At 57.0% G+C, this 20,394-nt stretch overlaps 1 protein-coding gene across 1 annotated transcript; it reads right to left on the minus strand.

The window, feature by feature from the left end:
• Nucleotides 1–6,443: 6,443 nt before the first annotated feature.
• LOC135577679 (glutamine-rich protein 2-like) lies at nucleotides 6,444–7,363 on the minus strand. The gene is made up of 3 exons (XM_065047802.1): nucleotides 7,177–7,363; nucleotides 6,729–6,893; nucleotides 6,444–6,576 (listed from the first exon to the last, which is right to left on the minus strand). Exons 1-3 carry the CDS (start codon nucleotides 7,339–7,341, stop codon nucleotides 6,451–6,453), a joined length of 456 nt encoding a protein of 151 aa, XP_064903874.1. The 5' UTR covers nucleotides 7,342–7,363; the 3' UTR covers nucleotides 6,444–6,450.
• Between the last annotated feature and the right edge of the window lie 13,031 nt (nucleotides 7,364–20,394).

Here is a 20,394-nt window from a genome sequence, read left to right on the forward strand (position 1 = left end):
GCACAGCTGTCCCTTCCGGGGGGAAAGGCAGATGCAGGGATGGAAGAGAGTCCGCAGCACCCACAGCCAAGCTCAGATCCCCTGGGAGCCCCCCCAACATCATCATCAGCCTCTGTAGCTCCCTGGAGAGAGAAGAGCCACACGCCGCAATGGGGCCTCTGCAACACCCCCTGCCCTGCAGCGAGGTGACACTCAGTGGCACCCGTGCCTGGCACAGGGACCTCCTTCCCACTCCATCCCTTGCCAGCCCCTTGGCCCTGGTTAAGGACAGCTCTGCCCGAGATGTGCCCAGGCTCCCGGGCACAGGGCAGCGCTGGGGCTGTTATCTCAGCAGTGCTGGCAGCTGTCAAAGCAACCCGGGCCAGGGTTCACCTCCAGATTGTTGGCACAGACAGGCGGGTCCCAGCCTCACACGGCTGGACTTGGTTGGGGCTGCGAGTCTCTCAGAGCTGGGTGAAGAACCACACGTTGCCACCGGGTTGCCGTCCAGGGGAGTTGCTTCAGAAACAGCCGGTGCCACATGCGTGGTGCTGTGGGACGGATCCAGCTGGACCATGGGACTGATCCGGTTGAAAACTGCTTGTCAGAACCAGAGTGGGTTTCCCCTGCTGGCGGCGCTGCAGGTGGGGAGGAGGAGCTGACCCAGTGGCCTCAGCCATCCTGTGTCCCCCCGGGCACATAGGGAAGGCTCAGGGGCTGATCCCTGCGGCGGGGGGGAAGGTGACACTGTCGCTCCCCAGCCAAGCTCTGCCGGACCCCAAACGAGCACCCACACATGGGGCCAGCTGGTGTGGGCTGGGCAGGAGGCAGCCAAAGCCTCCGGGCTGTGCCAGCGCTGGGGTGGCCACCCTTGTTCTGTGGCTCTTTGTGGAGGGAGCTTCGATAGGTCTCAAAACCTCAGTGTGGAGGGTGCAGAGGTGGCCACTGTGCCACTGTCCCAGCTACGAGCACCCCGAGGTGGCAGGATCAGGGCACCCCACAGCGATGCTGTGACACCCTGGGGTGATGCTGGGGACATCAGGCTGGGGTACCCGCGGTGATGCTGGGGACACCGGGGCAGCTCCCGCTCCCTCGTCCTCCTCGTCCTCGTCCTCCTCCTCCCGTCCCTCTCCCCGCTCGCAGCCCCAGCCCGGCCGGGGGAGGAGCCGGCCGCGCACAAAACCGCCCGGCCGGCCCCTCCGGCCCCGCAGCGGCACCGGCACCGGCGGCGGGGGGTGCCCAGCGCCCGCCCGGGGCCATGAGCGCGCAGGGGCTGCGGAACCACGGGAACACCTGCTGCATGAACGCGGTGGTGCAGTGCCTCAGCGGCACCTCCCGCACCCACCGGCACCTCCCGCACCCACCGGCACCTCCAGCACCCACCGGCATCTCCCGCACCTACCGGCATATCCCGCACCCACCGGCATCTCCAGCACCCACCGGCACCTCCAGCACCCACCGGCATCTCCCGCACCCACCGGCATCTCCAGCACCCACCGGCACCTCCAGCACCCACCGGCATCTCCCGCACCTACCGGCATCTCCCGCACCCACCGCACCCCCTGCCCCGCACATCCCACCTGCACCCTGTGCCCCCCACACTCACTGGGACCCCCTGCTGCTCCCAGCACCCCCAGCTCCCAGCACCCTCTCCTGTGCCACGTCCTCCCCATGGGCCTTGCTCTGCCCTGCCAAATGCCCCCAGCCCCGCTGTCCCTCCAGCCCCACTGCCGTCACCCACCTCCTGCCTTCAGCTGAGCTCTGACCTCCCTTGGGTGGGCGAACTCACTGTCCCGGCCACCCTCACGGAGCCCAAGAGTGAGCGCCGTGCTGGTCTTGGTGGCGCCACCAGGGGATGGTGCCACCAGGGGATGGTGCCATGGGAGCCCAACCCCGTGGCCTCAGGCCCTGTGGCTGAGTGCATGTCACATCCCTGCAGGGCACAGGCCAGTGTGCTGCGGACCTGCATCCATTTTAGGGACAAGGACAGGACAGCACTTTGATCCTGGCGTGGCAGCCCCCTGTGCTCAGGGACACACGCCTGTGGGGTGACATTTCCCCAGGGACTTGCTGCTGCAATTAAACTGCTGCTGCCATGAAACTTTGCAAAGCGCTCAGAGGAGCTGCTGAGGGGCTGGACCTGCCCTGGTCAGGGTTTCTGGCGCTGCTGGGGGAGCTCATTGCCTTTAATTTCCCTGTAGCAAAGTCCCCAGCTCTTGCAGCACTGCGCACAGGATTTCCATGCCCTCTGCTCCCAAACACGCAGGTTCCTTGGGCACAGAGAGGCAAACAAACCCGACCAAACAGAAAAAAACACCCCAAACTTGCAGCCTTTGCTTTGAATTTCCTCCCTTCAGGTGATTTTCTGCATCTGCCATGAACTGCCACCTGATTTTAGTTTTATTTAATCTGTCTAAACAAGATGCTAAAAATCAGAAGCGAGTCCGTGGCTCATGTTGTTTGAAGGCCATCGGGGGTGGCCTTGCTCCCTCTGCTGCCAGGAGAGCGGGGCTGGGACAGGCGAGGTGGTGGCCAGAGGGGTCTTGGCTCTGGGGGGTCCCGGGGGTGCTGGAGCTCTGAGCCCTGCCCTGACGTGCTGGTTTGTGCTTTCTCTGTTGGCTCTGAGCAGCTGCTGCCAGCCCAGGCTTGGAGACAGGTCCTTGGGGAGCCCAAGCTCTGCCTTTTGGGGAGCTCCATGGGGAGATGGGGGCAGAATGCTCTGGGGAACCCTGTCAGCAGCTGGGGACGCCCTGAGGGGCTGGGGGGAAGGAGGAGAGGGGACAAGGAGGGGGCAGCCTCGGGGAGGGGGAGCTGGCAGGGCTTTGGGTGGAGGGGCAGAGCTTGGCAGGGCAGGCAGCACCCCAGCACTGTGTGGCAGAATGCAAACCCCCCTCCCTCGTTCAGGATGGCACATCTCCCCCTTTTCTCTGCTACTTGAGGCTAACAGCTTCTTTTGTTTGGCCCGGAGCACCCTGGCTCCTGGGCCATTGGGAGAGGGGAGTGCCGAGCCGCTGGGCGCCAGCGGCCAGGGTAAGGCTTCAGGGGCACCCGCAGCCAGTGTGGGGGGTGCAGAGAAGCTTCTAGAGTGCCTACAGTCAGATCTGATCAGATAAAAACGGGATGCTCGTCGAGACCCAGCCCCATTTTGTGTGGGGGTCTCTCGGAGTACGAGCTCAGCCACTGCCGCCAGGAGAGCCCCCTCCCTGGGATGGAGACTCCGCTTGCCTCGCCGCTGTTCTAGTTGAATTGAGTTTTGTGGGCTGGGCTGTGTTTCTGATTCTGTAGACCATATCCAGGATTCCTACCTTATCGTAAAAGCTCTGCAAGTTGTATACGAGCTCATATTGTAGAGAACTGAAAATTAGTCCTGTTAGTTCTCAGTAAGTTCTTATCTTATCTTGAAAGTGCTGAGAAGGTACATTTGCTATCATCCAAGAATTTGTATAATTTTATACGAAGTGCGCATGTGCTGTGACGAATGGTGGAAAGTACACTAGTGATGAAGACTACTTACTTCATCCTGAAGACCCCCTGACCGACCACCAGAGGACACTGCGCATGCTTAGAGTAGTTCCAAGGTGTTGCAACTGATATTGTGAAATAATTGTGTAACCTAATGAATATGCAATATACACGTTGTAACTTCAATGAATATGTATGTAACCAAATTGTATAAAATGGTGAAGTTTGAATCAGTGGTCGGAACCAGCTTTGGGTGCGAGCCCCTGGTTTCCCAGCGCTGAAATAAAGCACCGCATATAACTACGCCCGTGGTTCTGTGTCCTGAATGCTGACACCGCCACGGGTGTAAGTAAAACTTCTCGCAGGATTGCGAGTATATTTATACTTTCCGTGCACATATGCACGTATAACTTTCCGCGCTCCATTTGAGCGCGTATAAATTGACCCTCGCCGAATCGCGGGTGTATTTTCCTCCCGTGCACATATGCACGAGTAACTTTCCGTGCGCATTTGCACGCGTACTTTATCTCTTTAAAACAATCCCGCGCCGTGTTAGGCAAGTGTGTACTTCTCCGGGACTCAGGGCCAGCTCCGGCATTTGTTTTGAGTGAAGCCCCGTGTGTGCACGCTGTGCACCGCCTGATTGGTTGTATCAGTTGCTGCCCCTCAAATAATTTTCCTCAGCTGATATCCGAACCTTTATTTAAGTCACTTTGGAGTGCTAAAACCCTGTTCCTCGCCGGTTTAATGAAAGTTGTTTTGGACTCTGTTGTCCCTTAAATGAAGCTGCGAGGACTCTCCGTGACACACTGCCCTTGGGGGGCTGGTGGGAACCCCCTGGCACGTGGCTCCATCAGGGACATGTCTGGTCCACTCCCCGGTCTCAGCTGCTCCGCTTCAGTTGGAGAGTGCAGAGTGCCAGCTCTGCTGGGCTGAGCATCCCCGGTTTTGGGATGCAGGAGGTTTGCTCAGGGGCTTTCCTCCTGCCTGTGCAGGCAGGGCAGGCAGGGCTGGCAGCTCCCCTGCCCACGGGCCACACTTTTGCTTGGCTCTATGAACAGCCCTTGTCTCTTGTAGGGCCTTGGGTGGCTGGGCTGGCACCGCCGGCATCGCCTGGCTGGGGAAACTGAGCGCCCATCAACTCGAGCTGCCCGGTGCTTTCCTGCGACTGCAAAGCGCTGCGACACGGCGGCTGTGGGCACCCCGGGGCGGGGCACGAAGCTGCTGCGTCCCCCCAGTTCTGGATCCCCCGACCCAGAGCAAAGCGCTCCCCTCCTCCGGCTGCCGACAGCCAGCCCGGCTTCTTGCACAGCCCCCTGGCTCCCCCCTCACCCCGTCCCCCCAGTTAGTGCCAGGGGGTGCTTCTGAAGCCCATGGACACCTCAGCCCCAGCCGGGGTGCAGGATGGGCCTCTGCTGGCTCTGCCCTGGTGCCCACTGGTTTGCTCCCCGTGCTCCCTCTGGGGACCCTGGATACCACTGGATCCACCTGGGCACCCCAAAGCGCCTTTTTAGCACTTATTTTTCTCCTGGAAAAGCAAACACAGGGGGCTTTCTGCCATCCTGCCCCAGGGACCCCCACTCAGACCACACCGGCGCTTGGTTGCCCATCGCCATTTATTGCAGCCACTGCCTGCTCAGCGCCCGGGGCGGTGGGACCGGGGCCGGGACCCCCGTCCTGCCCGGCTGTCAGGGGGTTGTTTCGCTGCGGGGGGGCTGGATGGGCGGCAGCAGCTTCGGTGCCTGGGTGAGGCGTCCGGGAGATGAGGCTGGTCGGCGCTTCAGCACGGCTAACAGCAGCGGGGAGGCGGTGCCTGGGGGCGAGGGGCAGGGTCAGCCACAGACACCCACCAACAGGGTCCTGCCCCCACCCTGAAGCACACAGGCTGTTGTCCCACACTGCCCAGCACCACCCCACATGTCCCCCCAGCTCCCTCCAGCTCCACCACAGGGACCGGCTGCCCCAGCAGCCAGTGCTGCCCCCACAGCCCAGCCCAGAGCCCAGACCCCCGTCCAACCCTGCCCAGCTGTGGGCACAGACCCGTCCCCCCAGACAGCGGGGTGTCCTCTGCCCCCCGGTGCCCTGACAGGGCCATACTTTTCTGGCTCCTCGAGGTCGAGGTCTCTGGGGTGGCCGTTGGTGTTGTGGGCAGCTGAGAGCCCCCCATCATGGAGAGCTGCTCGTCCTGCCGCTTCCCATCAGTGCCGTCCTGGCCCGACAGCTGCATCGCGTCCTTCTGGGAAGGGGAGAGCGTGTGACCCAAACACGGGGCCCCGTTCCGCAGCCCCCAGCAACCCTCCCCCAGCCAGCTCTCCCCGGGGAAACTGAGGCACAGATCCCCCCGCAGGCTCAGCATCCCCCTCCCCACCTCTGTCATCCCTACCTTGTTGGGGCGGCGGGCGCTGGATGGGGACGGCCGTGGGGTGCTGGGCGGTTGGGGCTGGAAGCGCGGGGGCGTGACGGTGTGTGGGCCCCCGCAGCTCCGCGGAACAGTGGGGTATCTGCACTCGCCCGTCCGCTCCCTGTGGGACAGGACATGGGGGTGCTCAGGGCCCGGCAGGTGGCACCCCATGTGTCACTCGACGCCAGGGAGGGGTCGGGGGGTGCTCCCTGTTCGGGGGGCAGTTACTCACGGTCCAGGCGCCAGCATGTTGAGGGGCCGGTCACAGGACAGGCAATGGAAACCAGGCAGCAGCTGCCTGGAGGGGGGAGAAAAGGGCTGGGGAGCTCCTGGGGGGCACAGCCCCACCTGCACACCAGCCACAAAAAGCCTCTGCACCCACCCCCCAAGACTGGTTGAGGAGGGCTCCTCCCACACGTGCCCCTCATTGTGCCGCCTCTATCGCTGCGAAGCTGCAGCTGGCAGGAGCACAAGGCACAGCCACTTGCTCAGCAGCCCCAGGGGCGCTGCCCACATGGCTCCCACGCCAGGTACCACACCGGCACGAGCCGGGACAGCCAGCAGGAACAGGGCCAGCACTGCCAAAGCCGCCACTGTCCCCATCGCACTCACTTCCTAATCCCAGCGGCATTGTCACGCTCTGCCTGCAGCGCCTGCTCCTGGAGCTGCCCGCTGAGGCTCTTCCACCGCTCCTCCTGCTGCTTCCGGAACGCCCCCAGCTCCCGGCGGTCCAGCTGTGGACGGGTGACACCCTCAGCCAGCTACCCCAGGATGGGACATGGCGGTCCCCGGGGGCACAGCCGGGAGGGGGGACCCTCGCAAGGATGCTGCCTTAGGCTGCCAGGCCCCAAGGTGCCAGTGCTGCGTGGAGGGGACGAGCCCTCACCTTGCAGTCCATCTGCCTCTGCAGCTCTTTCTGGAACTGGAGCCAGCCGTTCTCCTGGCCCGTCACCCGGCTCGTCACCTCCTCCATCATCTTGGTCAGCCGCTCCACGCACGCCTCAAGCTGGCTGCGACTGACTTTGTCAGCCAGGGCGGCTTTGTCTGCTTTCTAGCAACAGGGAAAGGCAGGAGAGCGGTGGGGACAGGATGCAGAGACAACAGGAGAGGGGAAGTGGCTACGTGGTCCTGTTCACCCCATCACCCCCGTGGCGTTGGTCCCACCAGCCGAAGGGACTCGGGGCCACAGAGGGACCTGGCAAGGGACCTGCAGCCGGGCTAGAAATCCTCCCTCCCCCTGGCTGGTTCTGCCAGCCGGCACCCAAGGGACAAGGGGTGTTTGTCACCCTGCCCGGGACACCCTTGACTGGCACCGGGGCCCCTTGAGCCCGTACCTCATCGATTCCCAGCACCAGCAGCTCCTCCTTGTCTGCTTGCTTCTTCTCCAGCCTCCCCAGGGCCTGGGACAGAGCCTTCCAAGGCAGACAGCAGCCCGTGATGCCACGGCAGGGTCGGAGCTGTCCCTGGCCAGCCGAGCACCCCCTGCCTCCCCACCCCATCAGAAACCTCCAGGAAAGGCATGGGGAAGCTGTGCAGGGCTGCGAGCAGGGTGGCAGGGGGACAGACCCCTTGGGGTCCCAGCCTGGGCTCTGCCTGCGCGTTACAGCCACCCACCTTGACGTCATTCTGCTCCTGCTGGCGATCCTGCTGCAGGTTTGCAAGGGCCGAGCTGAACTTCTCGTAGCCTTTTTGGAGCTGCACGATGCTGGTCTGGAGGCACTTGAGCTGCTCGTCCTGCTGCAGGGACTAAGAGGACAAGGCGGTGCTGAGCAAGGGAGTGGCTGCCCCACGGGGGCAGACCCAGGGTATTTTGGCTGATGGCCACGGGCCCTCAGTGCAAGCAGGACATTTGCTCCAAGGCTTTAATTCCCTTCCGTGCTGCTGACTCCGACAAGCCAATTAGGGGGGCAGCGAGGGGCTCCCCCACGTTAGAGCAAAGCAGAAATGCCTGGGGGGTCCTGGCAGCTCAAGCCCCCTACACCGCATCTCCTTACCTGTCTCCTCCACTTTGGATAACTGTCCACCTTGCCGCCCGCCTTCTGGGCCAGGGACTCCACCTGCTCCTCAAGCTTCTCGCAGCGCTGGAGGAGCTTCCCCAGCAGCACCCTGGTGTCCGGGCTGCAGAAGTGGCACCCTGCGTGCTCGTGTCCCCCGCTCTGCACCGTCGCCCTCGGCTCGTCCACCTGCTGGCAGGGGAGGAGGAATCAGCTCTGAGCCGGGCTGGATGCCGCCCACAAGCCCAGGTGCCATGGAGGCTCCATGGCCCCTTCCAGACAGGGGACGTGGCCGGGACCCCGCCAGGACTCCCCCCGAGCCAGCGGGGGCTGGGAGCGCTGCCCCCGGGCCTCACCTCTGCCTGCAGCTGCTGCGCTGTCTCCATCACCAACTTATTCACGTACTTGGCCGCAAACTGCTCCAGCTCGGCCTGGGTCGGCTCCGGCTGCTTCCCCAGCTCCTTCCGCTCTGCCTTGACCTTCTGTCCCTTGGGCCTGGCCAGCGAGATGGGGGCAGGGGCAGGCTTAGCCTTCGTGGGGGTGTCCCTTGGCCCCCAAACTGGGATGCTCCCAGACCCCAGGATCCCTCGCAGCCCTGCGGGGTAGGAAACCCTCTCCCATCCTTTTACCGTGGCTGTCGGGTCATCTGGCCGCTGCCGGCTGCTTTTCTGCCGGCTCCAGCCCCCCTCGTCTTTCTGGGAGCATCCTCCACCTTGCTGATCTGGGAACGGCAGTGGGGGCGGTGAGGGCACAGCCCCCTGTGTCATTCCGGCACGGGGACCCTTCGGCTGCCCCCTCCCTGCCCAAACTGGCATCCCCGCAGCCCCTCGGGGACTGCTGCCGGCTCACCTTCTCCTCCTCCCCGTGCAGGGCCCTGGCCATGTCTTGTAGGAAGGACACCTGGCACCTGAGGTTGGCCAGGATGCTGGTGATGCTCTCCCGGCCTAGAGGGACATGGTGCAAGGGGATGTGCTGTCGGTGAGGGGGTCTCTGAGCATGACGAGCCCCTGACCCAGGGTGACCCCACGCCAAACAGCCCCCGCCAGTCCTCCCGTGCTCTCACCTCCCTTCGGGAAGAGCCGGCGCAAGTTCTCAAGATCCGCATGTTCTGCTTTGGTAGATTTAAGCTGCTCCACCTGCTCTTTCAGACCAGTGCAGAGGTGGCCGAGCTGCCCAACCTGGGAGAGAACCTCCCGCATCTCCGACTCGTAGCTGGAGGTGCTGGTGGAGCCCCAGGGCTTGGCCGGCTCTTGGGCATCCCCTGGGATGGTGGCTTGGGAGCTGGAGGACCCAGGCTGCACCCCAGGGGTGCTGGTGTGGGTCCCAGGGGATCCTGGCTGCATCCCCGAGGTGCTGGCCTGGGCATCAGGGGCCCCTGGCTGTGTCCCCAGGCAGGTCCTGGCCTGGGTGCCCCGTGATCCTGGTTCCAGCCCCGAGGTGCTGGCCTGGGTGCCCCGGGATCCTGCCTGCATCCCCGGGGTGGTGGCGCCGGCACCAATAGACCTCGTGTGATCAGAGGGAGCGCCTGACAACTTCACAGGGGTTGCTGGTTCCCCCTGTGTCCCTGCTCGCATCCCCGGGGAGCCAGACCCTGCAGTCCCCTTGCCGGTCTCCATCCCAGGCCGTGTCCCACGTCCCTTCGGCCCCAGTGCTGAGCTCTTCCTGGCCTGGCTGTCCATGGCCACCTGGGTGGGCTCAGCAGGGGCAGACTGGCCCCCACCGCCCTCCTGGGAAGAAGAGGCAAAGGGCAGCACGTTTACTGGCAGCTGGGCAGCCGTGAGGACAGACCCCAGAACCCCCCGCCATGTCCCCAGTCCCTGTCCCCAAACCACCATCTCACAGGGCCAAACTCGTGTTGAACTTGAGAGCCCAAATGCAAAGGGATCACGGGGTCAGCCCAGCCATGGAGCTGGGGGGATGGGACATCCAGGGATGGGACCCGCAGCATCACCGCCCAGCACCCCACCCCACAGGCTGTGCCCCGAGGCAGGAGGGCTGGTGTCCCCGAGGGAGCGGGGGACGCAGCCGCCTCCTGTCCCTGCGCAGCCCGGCAGCGTCCTGGGGCTTCCCCTGGAGCTGGGCGAGGAGAGGGACACCCGTTCAGATGTGGGAGCGGGATTTAAAGAGTATCCCCAAATGAACTGGGGCAGGAGACAGAGGGACGCTGGGCAGGGCTGTGCCTGGGGGCTGTGGTTGAATTGCACGGGCAGAGCTTTATCTCCCCTCCTCCCCTCCCCTGGATCTGTTTTGAGGGCTCTCTAGTTCAAAAGTGCCTTAGCAACTCCTGGGACACCCTTCCCACTCTTCCCTCCTGCTGCCCTTCACGCTGCTGACACCGATGGCCGTGGGGCACGGGCACAGTGTGACAGGGCAGCAGGAGCGGGGAGGGACGAGGGCCCAGCTCCCTCCCGGGGCACCAGGGGATGCTCACCAGGCCAAGCGTCTCCTGGATCTCCTGGATGTCCTCGGCCAGGCCGGAATGCGCCTCCTGCAGGGCATGCATGTCCTCTGCCAGGCCGACATGCGCCTCCTTCATCTCCTGGATGTCCTGGGCCATTCCAGAATGCGCCTTCTGCATGGCCTCTTGCATCTCCCGCATGTCCTGTGCCATTCCAGAATGCGCCTTCTGCATGGCCTCCTGCATCTCCCGCATGTCCTGTGCCATTCCAGAGTGCGCCTTCTGCATGGCCCGCACGTCCTCTGCCAGGCCGCACTGCGCCTCCTTAAACTTGTTGATCTCCTCCCACAGGTGCTGGAGCGAAGCCCTTTTCTGGGAGAGCGGGTGGGGGGTGAGCCCAGGGGAGGGTCCCTGGGGACCTGGGCCCCGCTGTGCTCTGCTGCGGGAGCTCGGGCTTAACCCAGCCCTTGGGCTGAGGGCGGCACGACGGCAGCGCGGAGCCCGGAGGAGGGGGCGTCTCGTGGGGGAGCACCCAGGGACCAGCAAGAGCATCTACCTTGGAGACGGCTCTCTCCTCCTCTTCGGTTGTTGTTGGCATCAGCTCCTTGGCCATGGAGGAGACCTCGGAGTTGCTCCCGGTCCCCTCCAGCTGCTCCTCTGGTTTCCAGAGCTGCTGCCCTGTGCCCAGGGCTCCGTCCTCCTCCTTCTCCTGGCCAGGCTGGTCCTTGCTGTCCTGGTCCGTTGCCAGGCCGGGGGCCGGGCTCTGCCCTGGCTCCAGGACAGACAGCTGCTGCTGGCCCAGCTGCCCGATGATGGCCTCGAGCAACTTGTGAAGCGCCACGAAGTCAACAACCCCCAAATTGGGTGTCCCGATGGCGGCGTTCAGCATCTCCAGCAGACCGAGTGTGGCCATCGCTGCTGCTCTGCCGGAAAACACGGAGACTGATGTGGGAAGACGGGAGCTTTTCTGTCCGGAGGTGATCTTGGAGGGATGGGCAGCCAGCAGCCTTTCTCCTGCTCCTTCTTGCCACAGAAAGCGATCAGTCACCAAAACAGATCCAAGTGCCGAAAGCAATCCGAGTGATGAAAGCGATCCAGTCACCAAAGCGATCCGAGTGCCCAAAGTGATCAAACCACCAAAAGCGGTTCAACCACCAAAAGCGATTCCACCACCAAAAGTGATCCCACCACCAGAAGTGATGCAACCACCAAAAGCAATCAAACCAACAAAAGTGATGCAACCACCAGTAGTGATCCCACCACCAAAAGCGATCCAACTGCCAAAATGAGTCCACCACCACAGTGATCCCACCACGGCAAGTGATCCCACCACGGCCAGTGACCAAATGGGCGAGGGGCACAGGTGACAGGGGACAATATAGTGTCTCTGTTGCCCGGCAACAGCCGCCCCAGGAGCCAGCGGGCGCCGCCCTGGTCCTTTGTGATGAAGTCACCCACGGGATGGGAGATGCTGAGGCTCCCTCCTGCCTTTCCCACTTTACCACCCACAATGCAGCTGGTGACACCTCAAATGTTGTGGCAGGTCACTGCAGCCCGTGCCCAGAATCAAAGTACAATCAGTCAGGTCATGGGGAATGAAATCTCATTTCACTCAATTAAATACCCTCAGTTTTAATTGCAGAGAGAATGGCTTTATCCGTGTTGTGCACTAAATCAAACTCTCCCCACGTTTCACCCTTTCCTTTCCCCACGGCACAGTTGGCCTCGGAGGCGATTCCCCTTGGTGGCAGATGTGCAGCGACTGGCTCACGAGTGCACCAGCACTGGGAACCTGGGCTGAAAACAAGGTCAAAGTGCCTGGTTTAGGACGCCTTTCCCTGCGGTTCATCAAGCAGAAGGATGTCTTTTGAGAGGGAGCTGTTCTGAAGGGATTTCTTCTGCCTCTCTTGACCGTTGGCACGAGCCAGCGGCTGCCGACCAGGAAATGTGCTCATCGCTTGCTCCCTCATGAACACTGTCCTGGCCTTTGCAGCTAGAACGACATAAACCAGAGTATGTTTCCTGTCACCTCTGCAAGGAGGTGGTTCAAATGCAAAGGCTGATCTTGCCTGTAAGCAGCACGAGCTGCTCTAGAGACAGCTCTTTGCTGGGGATGGAGCTGCGAGAGAGGTTCTCCAGCTGGCACGGTTGCCTCCCTTTTGAAACACGGGCCATCTTTTGCTGGCATTCCCGTCCCTCAGCCTGATGGCTCTGACATCTCCTCTGATGCTTCAGAAACGCTGCTGCTATCTACACAGCCATTGCAAGATCCTTTTGCACGGAGAACTGAAGCTGCTCCACAGCTGAAAGGGAGACCCCAACACAGAAAGCAGGGCTGCCATGATTCCTCTGAGAGTGAACCCCACATCCCAAAGAAAGCCGGTCCTTGGAGATGGCCAAGTTTGGAGCAGCGCTGTCACACGTGAGCTGCGAGTCACACAGGAAGAGTTCCAGAGGACGGAGCGTGTCCCCAGATGGCTTTTGCCAGCGCTGACTGAGGAAGAGGCGTCCTGTCCAGGGACCTCTGCACAGACATCTCCAGGCAGAGCAAGACACTGGGGGGCAACAGCCCCTCTCAAACCCCAGTTTTGCACCCCAAGTGGCCGCACGGCAATGGGCAAGCCTTCATCCCGGGCCAGAGATGCTGGCTCCAGAAGTCATGGCTTGCTCCCGGGAGGGTCTTTTTGTGTCAGAACCTCCTGTGTTTCGCCACGCATTTTTCACGGTCAATGACTTTCATTTCTTTTCCCTCTACGCTCTCCTCCGGTTTTGCCGTGGAGAGCAGATGCCAACAGTCTATTCCAGCCTTACGGGATCTTGCAGACTTCTCCTTTGCTGTCTGTGGTGCTGGTGATTGCCTTCTGCTGCCCCTGGTTCATGTTGAAGACTAATTCCTGGCAGACGTGGTTGGTGCTGCTGAGCAACACTCTTGGCTTTGTGCTAGTGCTCAGTAGGACACCGACAAGAACGCAGGTGTCAAAAACCTCTCGGTTCTTGTGTTGAATGGTGTAGTGTATCCAGGAGTCTATTCCAGCAACCTTAATTGCGGTTAATGTGGTTAAGAGTACTTGATAGGGTCCGTCCCAACGTTCTTTTAAAGTTCCTTTATTCCAAGTTCTTGTATACACCGTGTCTCCATGCTCTGTATCATGTACCGGATTCTCAAGTGCTAGTGGGCGATTCCACACTAGTGCGGATCTGAGTTGATTCAGTGTCCTGCCGAGAGGCAACACATAATTGTAGAAATCCTGATTACCTTTTACATGTACACTTGGATCTGGATCCGGTGCTTCATATGGCTTGCCATACAGAATTTCGTATGGACTTACTGACATTCCGCTCCTAGGTTTAATTCTAATACACAACACCACTATTGGCAAGGCCTGAGCCCATTGAATTTTTGCTTCCTGACAAATCTTGCTAAGTTGCCTTTTTAGGATCTATAGGGCATGCCTGAGATTTGCATGCCTTGGACTACTGGATGTATTAACCGAATAAAGCACAGGATCATACACGGCACAAACAGTAAACCCAGAAATGCACATGCTATCACGAACCCTGTTTTCTTCCACCAGGCTACCATTTCGAGACCAATATCCATTAGGTGGACCTGGGTACCAAGGGGGAGCAATAGAGGTATTTGATGAATTTACCCGCGACACTAGCTTACAAGAGGTTCATCCGATGTATCAGTCATTTGAGACCCCCCATATATCCAGCATGAGGTGACATTTATCCAGCATGGTCTATTTTCCATAAGATCTATAAGCAGGGTTTTCCCTCCTGTGGGTAATTGTAATCCCTTGTCTTTTTGCCTTATTTCTTCTCACCAGTCTTTGCTTTTCTGTAGTGGCAGAGCCCCCCCGCCCCGGGGGGATGGGGCTGTCGCCAGCCTGGCTGAGAGGTGAAGCCAGAGACAGAAGAAACTAAAGGAGCGTTGTTGTAAGGCGCGTGGACAGGGCAGCTTTGCTATAGAGCCAGCCCGCTCCGGCAATAAAGCGAACTCTGTGAACATCACATTGCTGTGTCAGGTTCCGTGTCTCGCGTGGAAAGAGCAACATTTTGGTGACCCCGATGTGATACTTCGTATCGAAGCAAGATCGTTGGGACGTGAAGACGCCAGGAAAGGCACCTGGAGGGCGAAGTTAGCCCTGCGCTTGAAGAATAGCGGAAAGCAGGCCTGCGGAGAAGCAGGTGGCGTGGGAAACACGGCATCCGCGGAAGAAAAAATCATAATGCAGAGTATTCTGCAGCTGGCTGCACGAACAGGAAGGTATTTTGAAACAGACGCGTTAAAGCGCCTGCTGCAATTCGCCCAGCGGAAGGCGTGTGTCCCCTTCGACGACGGATTTTTTTCTCCCGGTACACGGGAGGACACAGGGACCGAACTGTGGGACGCGGTCACAAGGGGCAGCCGCGAGGCTTGCGACCTCGCCGGGCCGTGGCGGGAGGTCAGGCGGCTGATGCAGGAGGTCTCAGCGGAGCCGGAGCCGTGTGCCGTCCCCCCGGAGCCGCCCGCCGCGAGCTGCCCCCCCTCCGAGGACTCTGAACAATCGATACCGCTGGTATGTCCCGTGTCAGATTTGGATTTCTGGGGCGGAGAGCAAATTATACCCTCTGCGCCCTTTGAGCCATCGCCTGCCTGCGACGAGCAACGGCAGCAACCAGCAAGGTTCAACGAGCCCGGACAGGTTAATCCAGCTGAAGTGCCGTTGCCGGAGGACCCGGTGGAGCACGAGAATGCAGCACCGCAGAATCGCCCTGGCTTCCAGGAGGAGAGTGTGGGAAACTACAGCGGGTCTGTGGAATCCTTGTCAGAAAATATGGGAGTAGAGATCAGCCTTGAAGATATTAAGATTTACCCTTGAGAAGGATGGGAGTAAAGGAGTATCCGGAGATATGGAGTTGTACCCGTGAGAGAGGAGAGATGTACCTGTGAGAGAGAAGGGGATAGAAGAATAACATGGATGATAGCAAAATTAACCAGTGAGATGTTAGTGCTGTAACTTGTAACCAATAGTGAAAAGACACATGAACTGGTAGAATTGTATAAAAATGCACTTATAGCAATCAATAGCATCCATTCCTTTCATCTTGAAAGAACTCGGTCCATGTCGCTTGTCCGTCTCAACCGCGACAGGAGAGCCACGTGCAGAGCCCGAAGGACTTACTGAGACGGCAGGAGAGCCAGATGCAAGAAGTTCTAGACGCCGTGAGGCGACTAGATGGCGGTAACAGTAAAACTTGGTGGTTAAGAGCATATCAAAAGGCGTCAGATGCGATGAAGGACGGGCTGGAGGCAACTGGCAGGGGATGTGAAAAACGGGGAAAACAGGAAAGGGAGGGGGCGGAATTAGACCTCACTCCTGAGGAGCTCCGTATTAAAAGGGAGCGAACACAAAAATGGGCTAGACAATGTGTTGAAGGTGGGATGTGGTCCGTAAGAGGAGCAGATGAATATTTGAGATCGTGGTGTGGAAAAGGGCTGGAGACTGGGTTAGATGGGTTTGCAAATATGCGTCGACTTACTGATCCACAGGGAAGCACAAGGGAATTGTATAGCAGTGATAGTAATGATAATCCAAGGGTTTTGCAGCAAACGCAAGGGCTTGCTCTGGCAGCCGTGAGTTACCCAATATAGGTAACCCTGTGCCACCCTATTCTACAATAAAGCAGGATCCTGGGGAACCATATATGAAGTTTGTGGACCGTTTAAAAGAAGCTATAGATGCTTCTCCTAACCTGATTCCAGAGGCAAAAGCTGCTGTGGGGAAAGATTTGGCCATGATGAATGCAAACACCCAATGCCAACAGATATGAGCCGCTTTGGGAAAAACTGCTTCTCTAGCAGAGATGGTGGAAGCTTGCACACAGGTACCGATCACGCAACAGGAGGTAGAAAAGGCAAAACTACATGCTCAAGCCCACGCTGCGGCCTTGGCTGCAGCACTTAAGCCTGCGATGAAAGGCCGAAGCCCTTCTGTCCTGGTTTTGTTAAAAACCAGTTTCTCTTTTAGTGAATTTGCCTGTCAGCTAAAGCTTCATATTAACTGCATTTTCCTGGAGAACCAGACACATGTTTTGGTAAAACTAGCAATGGAATGCAAACTTATTGATAAGCACGGATGGACATCTCGCGAGAGGGGCGACGAGAAACAAGTGACCAAGAAACTGACCAACTGTGTATAACATTCCATTCACGTGAATACTTCATATAAAAGTGGGAGATCACGAGGATCTCGTCCCTTTTCCCTTTTGCCTTTGCTTTTCCCTTCTGCTTATGGCCGACATTAGGAGAGGACCTTGCTAGTCGTCCCTGCGAACTGAGGCCAGTGACAGACTGAATCCAGCTCCGGTTGGCTGCAGAGTCCAGTCCAGGACTTTGGGTGCCGGCTCTGCAGTTGCTGAGACTTTCAAGATTGGTTTTGTATATTTTGTATTATTTTCTCTATTCTTATTAGTAGCATTAGTAAAACATCTTTAATTTTTCCAACTCTCTTCTCTCTGTCCTTCTTGCCCTCCCGATCGCCTGTCCTGAGTGGGAAAAGGGGAGAGGGAGGGGCACAAGGGGGAAGTGGGGGGGAGAGGGGGTTAACAATACATCTGCCAGGGTTTTATTGTCAGCCCGCAATCTTAACCCTCGACAACACGAGACCTTAATAAAGCAAACCCTGGAGGCATTAAGAGGGGCCAAACAAATTGCAGTAGTTTACGTAAAGGGCCATCGGAAGGGAACCTCCACGCGAATAAGAGGAAATAATTTAGCCGACGAAGAAGCTAAGAAAGCTGCGCTACTGGCAATAAAAGCAGTCGAACAGGATCCTGTACAAACTAAGTATGCTATGAGATTTACAAATCAGGAAAAGGAGAAATTGGGGCAAATGGGAATAGTCGAACGAGAGGGGAAGTGGTGGCTACCGGATGAGAGAGAAATGCTTCCGAAAGGAGTGGCTTGGCAAGTCCTGAGAGAGTTTCATAGACAAACCCATTGGGGAGTGCAGGCTCTGGTAGATCAATTCGCTAACAAATATATGGTTATGGGGGTGTGTGATCTGGCAAAAGGAATTGTTGGAGAATGTTTAACATGTCAAAGGATAAATAAACAGCACCTTAGGGAGAGAATCCCTGGAGGGAGACAACTAGCCAAAAAGCCATTCGAAAGGATTCAGGTAGACTTTACGGAGTTACCAAAGGTAGGCAGATATAAATACCTTCTAGTTATGGTAGACCACCTAACTCACTTTGTCGAAGCCTTTCCGGTAGTTCGGGCCACTGCGAGGACAGTAGTAAAAATATTATTAGAGCATATCATACCTAGATATGGGATCATGTCAGTTGTTGATTCGGACAGAGGACCCCATTTTACTTCCAAAATAATTAGAGAAACTTTAGAAGCTCTGGGAACCAAGTGGGAGTATCACACTCCTTGGCACCCCCAGAGCTCAGGAAAAGTTGAAAGGATGAACGGAGAAATTAAAAAGCACCTGACCAAATTAATGATAGAAACCAGAATGAACTGGGTGAAGTGCCTCCCCTTAGCCCTCTTGAACATAAGGACACAACCGAGGGCCGATATAGGACTTTCCTCCTTTGAAATGTTATATGGAATGCCCTATGATTTGGAGAAGCCAATCGAACACCCTAAAGTGGAAGAAAAGATGTTACAAGAATATCTTATAGAACTCATGAGAAGGAGGCAAGAACTGCTAAAGCGAGGCCTGGTGGTTCAAAGACCACCTTTAGATGTAGCAATACATAGTATTAAGCCGGGAGATCAAGTACTCCTAAAAACATGGAAGGAATCATCGTTAACCCCTCGCTGGGAGGGACCTTTCCTTGTTTTACTCACCACAGATACCGCAGTCCGCGCAGCAGAAAGAGGATGGACACACGCTAGTCGAGTAAAAGGTCCTATCCTTCATACAGACTGGGAAGTCACCGGGGAACCGGATGAGTTGAAGCTGACCTTCAGGAGGAAACAGACACGTGACGTATAGCCGTAGATACTAAGCTTCTTATGGACAACTGTAAGGAATTGCGGAAGTTACATATCGCATGTCCTGTATGCAAACAATGTAATCCTTGGGTATGTCGTGTGTGTAGCGGGTGCGGGATACAGCAGTGGGAAAAGTTTCCTTATGTTGAACGATGGTGTGATGAGTGTTTGGGAAAAACCATAAATACTGTGGAAATACTGTGGAAATTACTGGACGGGAAAATTGGCCTAGATACGGACATTATAGAAGAGATTGGTACAGAACTGTTGCACAGTTAGGAGAGACACTTATAGTTAAGAACATAGAGTGTAGTAAAAATATTCAGTACTTTCTGTATGACTTTCTGTATGCAATAAAGCAGGGGAGTTCTCACCAACCTTTTAAATGGACCCTCTATCGATGGGAGGACCAAACGATCATACAACAACAGAGCACATCAGGGTCACCTTCTTTTACTGTAACCTTCTGCCAATTAGTTCAGATTGAGCCATGCCTTAACAAAATGGGGTTTTATATGTGCCCCAGCACAGGGCCCTCGTATTGTAATACCCCAGGACACTATTACTGCGCTTACTGGGGGTGTGAAACGATTGCCTCAAGCTGGCCAATTCCTCCGGCAAATACTGATAAGTTCTTAAGGGTTGGATGGGGACCTGTAGGATGCATTCCTCCTTCGGGAGTCGTGAACCAAGGCCGCCGACTAAAACTCGGTTATCCTCGCAACCGAAACGAGCGGGACAGTGATGGCGAGTATGAATATATATTCCTTAACATAACAAACCCTGAACATAGTGGATGGCTTGTTGGGAAAACCTGGGGAATGCGGTATTATGAACCGGGTGATGATAGGGGAGGCATGTTCTTCATAAAGAAGGAAGAAGTTAAACCGACCCCTCGAGCGATAGGTCCCAATCCAGTAGTAAAATCCCCTCCCCCTCTGGGTAAGGAGACAAGGACAGCAGAGAAGGAGAATATAATAGTAAAAGAGGAAACTGTCACTGAAGCCTTGAAATCTCTGAATACTGAAGCCTCGCAATCTTTGAATCTCTATGGGAAATTATCCGGGCTACTTATCAAACCCTAAACTATACTCAACCCAACTTAACCACTGTTTGCTGGTTGTGTTATAATGTTAATCCACCCTTTTATGAAGCTATAGGGGAGAATCGTCGGTATACCATAAACAAGGAGTCTGTGCCTATTCAATGTCCTTGGGAAAAGCAGAAAAGAGGGATAACTATGCAACATGGAACTGGGATAGGGACTTGTATAGGGAAAGTACCAAACTCCAAGAGACCACTTTGTGGGAATATCGTACCGAGCCTTAACGAAACCACAGGATATATTATTCCCCCGAATGGAACAAAATGGATATGTTCTAGGACGGGACTTACTCCATGTGTGTCTTTAAAGGTGTTCAACAGTTCCCGAGAGTATTGCATGTTAGTTACCATCACCCCAAGGATATTGTATCATCAAGAAAATGTAATGTATGATATTTGGGATACAGGACTCCAGCGTACCAAACGGGAACCCATTACAGCCATTACTATAGCCACGTTGCTAGGGTTAGGGGTAGCCGGAGCAGGAACAGGGAGAGCTTCACTTGTTCAACAAAATCAAGGATTCAATTCCTTGAAGACTGCGATAGATGAGGACCTAGAGAGAATTGAAAACTCCATAACCGCCTTAGAGAGATCTCTAACCTCGCTATCTGAAGTGGTGTGGCAAAACAGGAGAGGGATGGATCTCCTTTTCTTACAGCAAGGTGGACTATGCGCAGCCTTGAAGGAAGAGTGTTGTTTCTATGCAGATCACACAGGGGTAGTCCGAGACTCGATGGCAAAATTGAGGCAGAGACTGGAACAGAGAAAAAGGGAAAGAGAAGCTGCAAAAGGGTGGTACGAGTCCTGGTTTATTCAGTCCCCGTGGCTAACTACATTGCTATCCACAGTAGCTGGACCCTTGATGATATTATTACTCACCCTAACCTTTGGACCCTGTGTCCTAAATTGACTTACTGGACTAGTTAAAAACCGTGTAGAGCGGGTACACCTTATGCTGCTACAGAAACATGGAGCTGATGAAGAAGCTGAAATGACCTTACTAGCCCGAAAAGCGGTAATTCGATTTGATCAACAAATAAATGGGTAAAAAAAAACA

Source organism: Columba livia, unplaced genomic scaffold (assembly GCF_036013475.1).
Source record: "Columba livia isolate bColLiv1 breed racing homer unplaced genomic scaffold, bColLiv1.pat.W.v2 Scaffold_133, whole genome shotgun sequence".
In the NCBI taxonomy this organism is placed as follows: Eukaryota; Metazoa; Chordata; class Aves; order Columbiformes; family Columbidae; genus Columba; species Columba livia.

Bases quoted from the DNA above. Each gene is read 5' to 3' on its own strand.
- LOC135577679 (XM_065047802.1), bottom strand. From the start codon at position 7,341: ATGGGGTGGGGAGGCAGGGGGTGCTCGGCTGGCCAGGGACAGCTCCGA. The intron at 6,894-7,176 runs GTACGGGCTCAA...CCCTGTTGCTAG, and splicing joins TGGTGCTGGGAATCGATGAG to AAAGCAGACAAAGCCGCCCT. The intron at 6,577-6,728 runs GTGAGGGCTCGT...ACCCGTCCACAG, and splicing joins AGAGGCAGATGGACTGCAAG to CTGGACCGCCGGGAGCTGGG.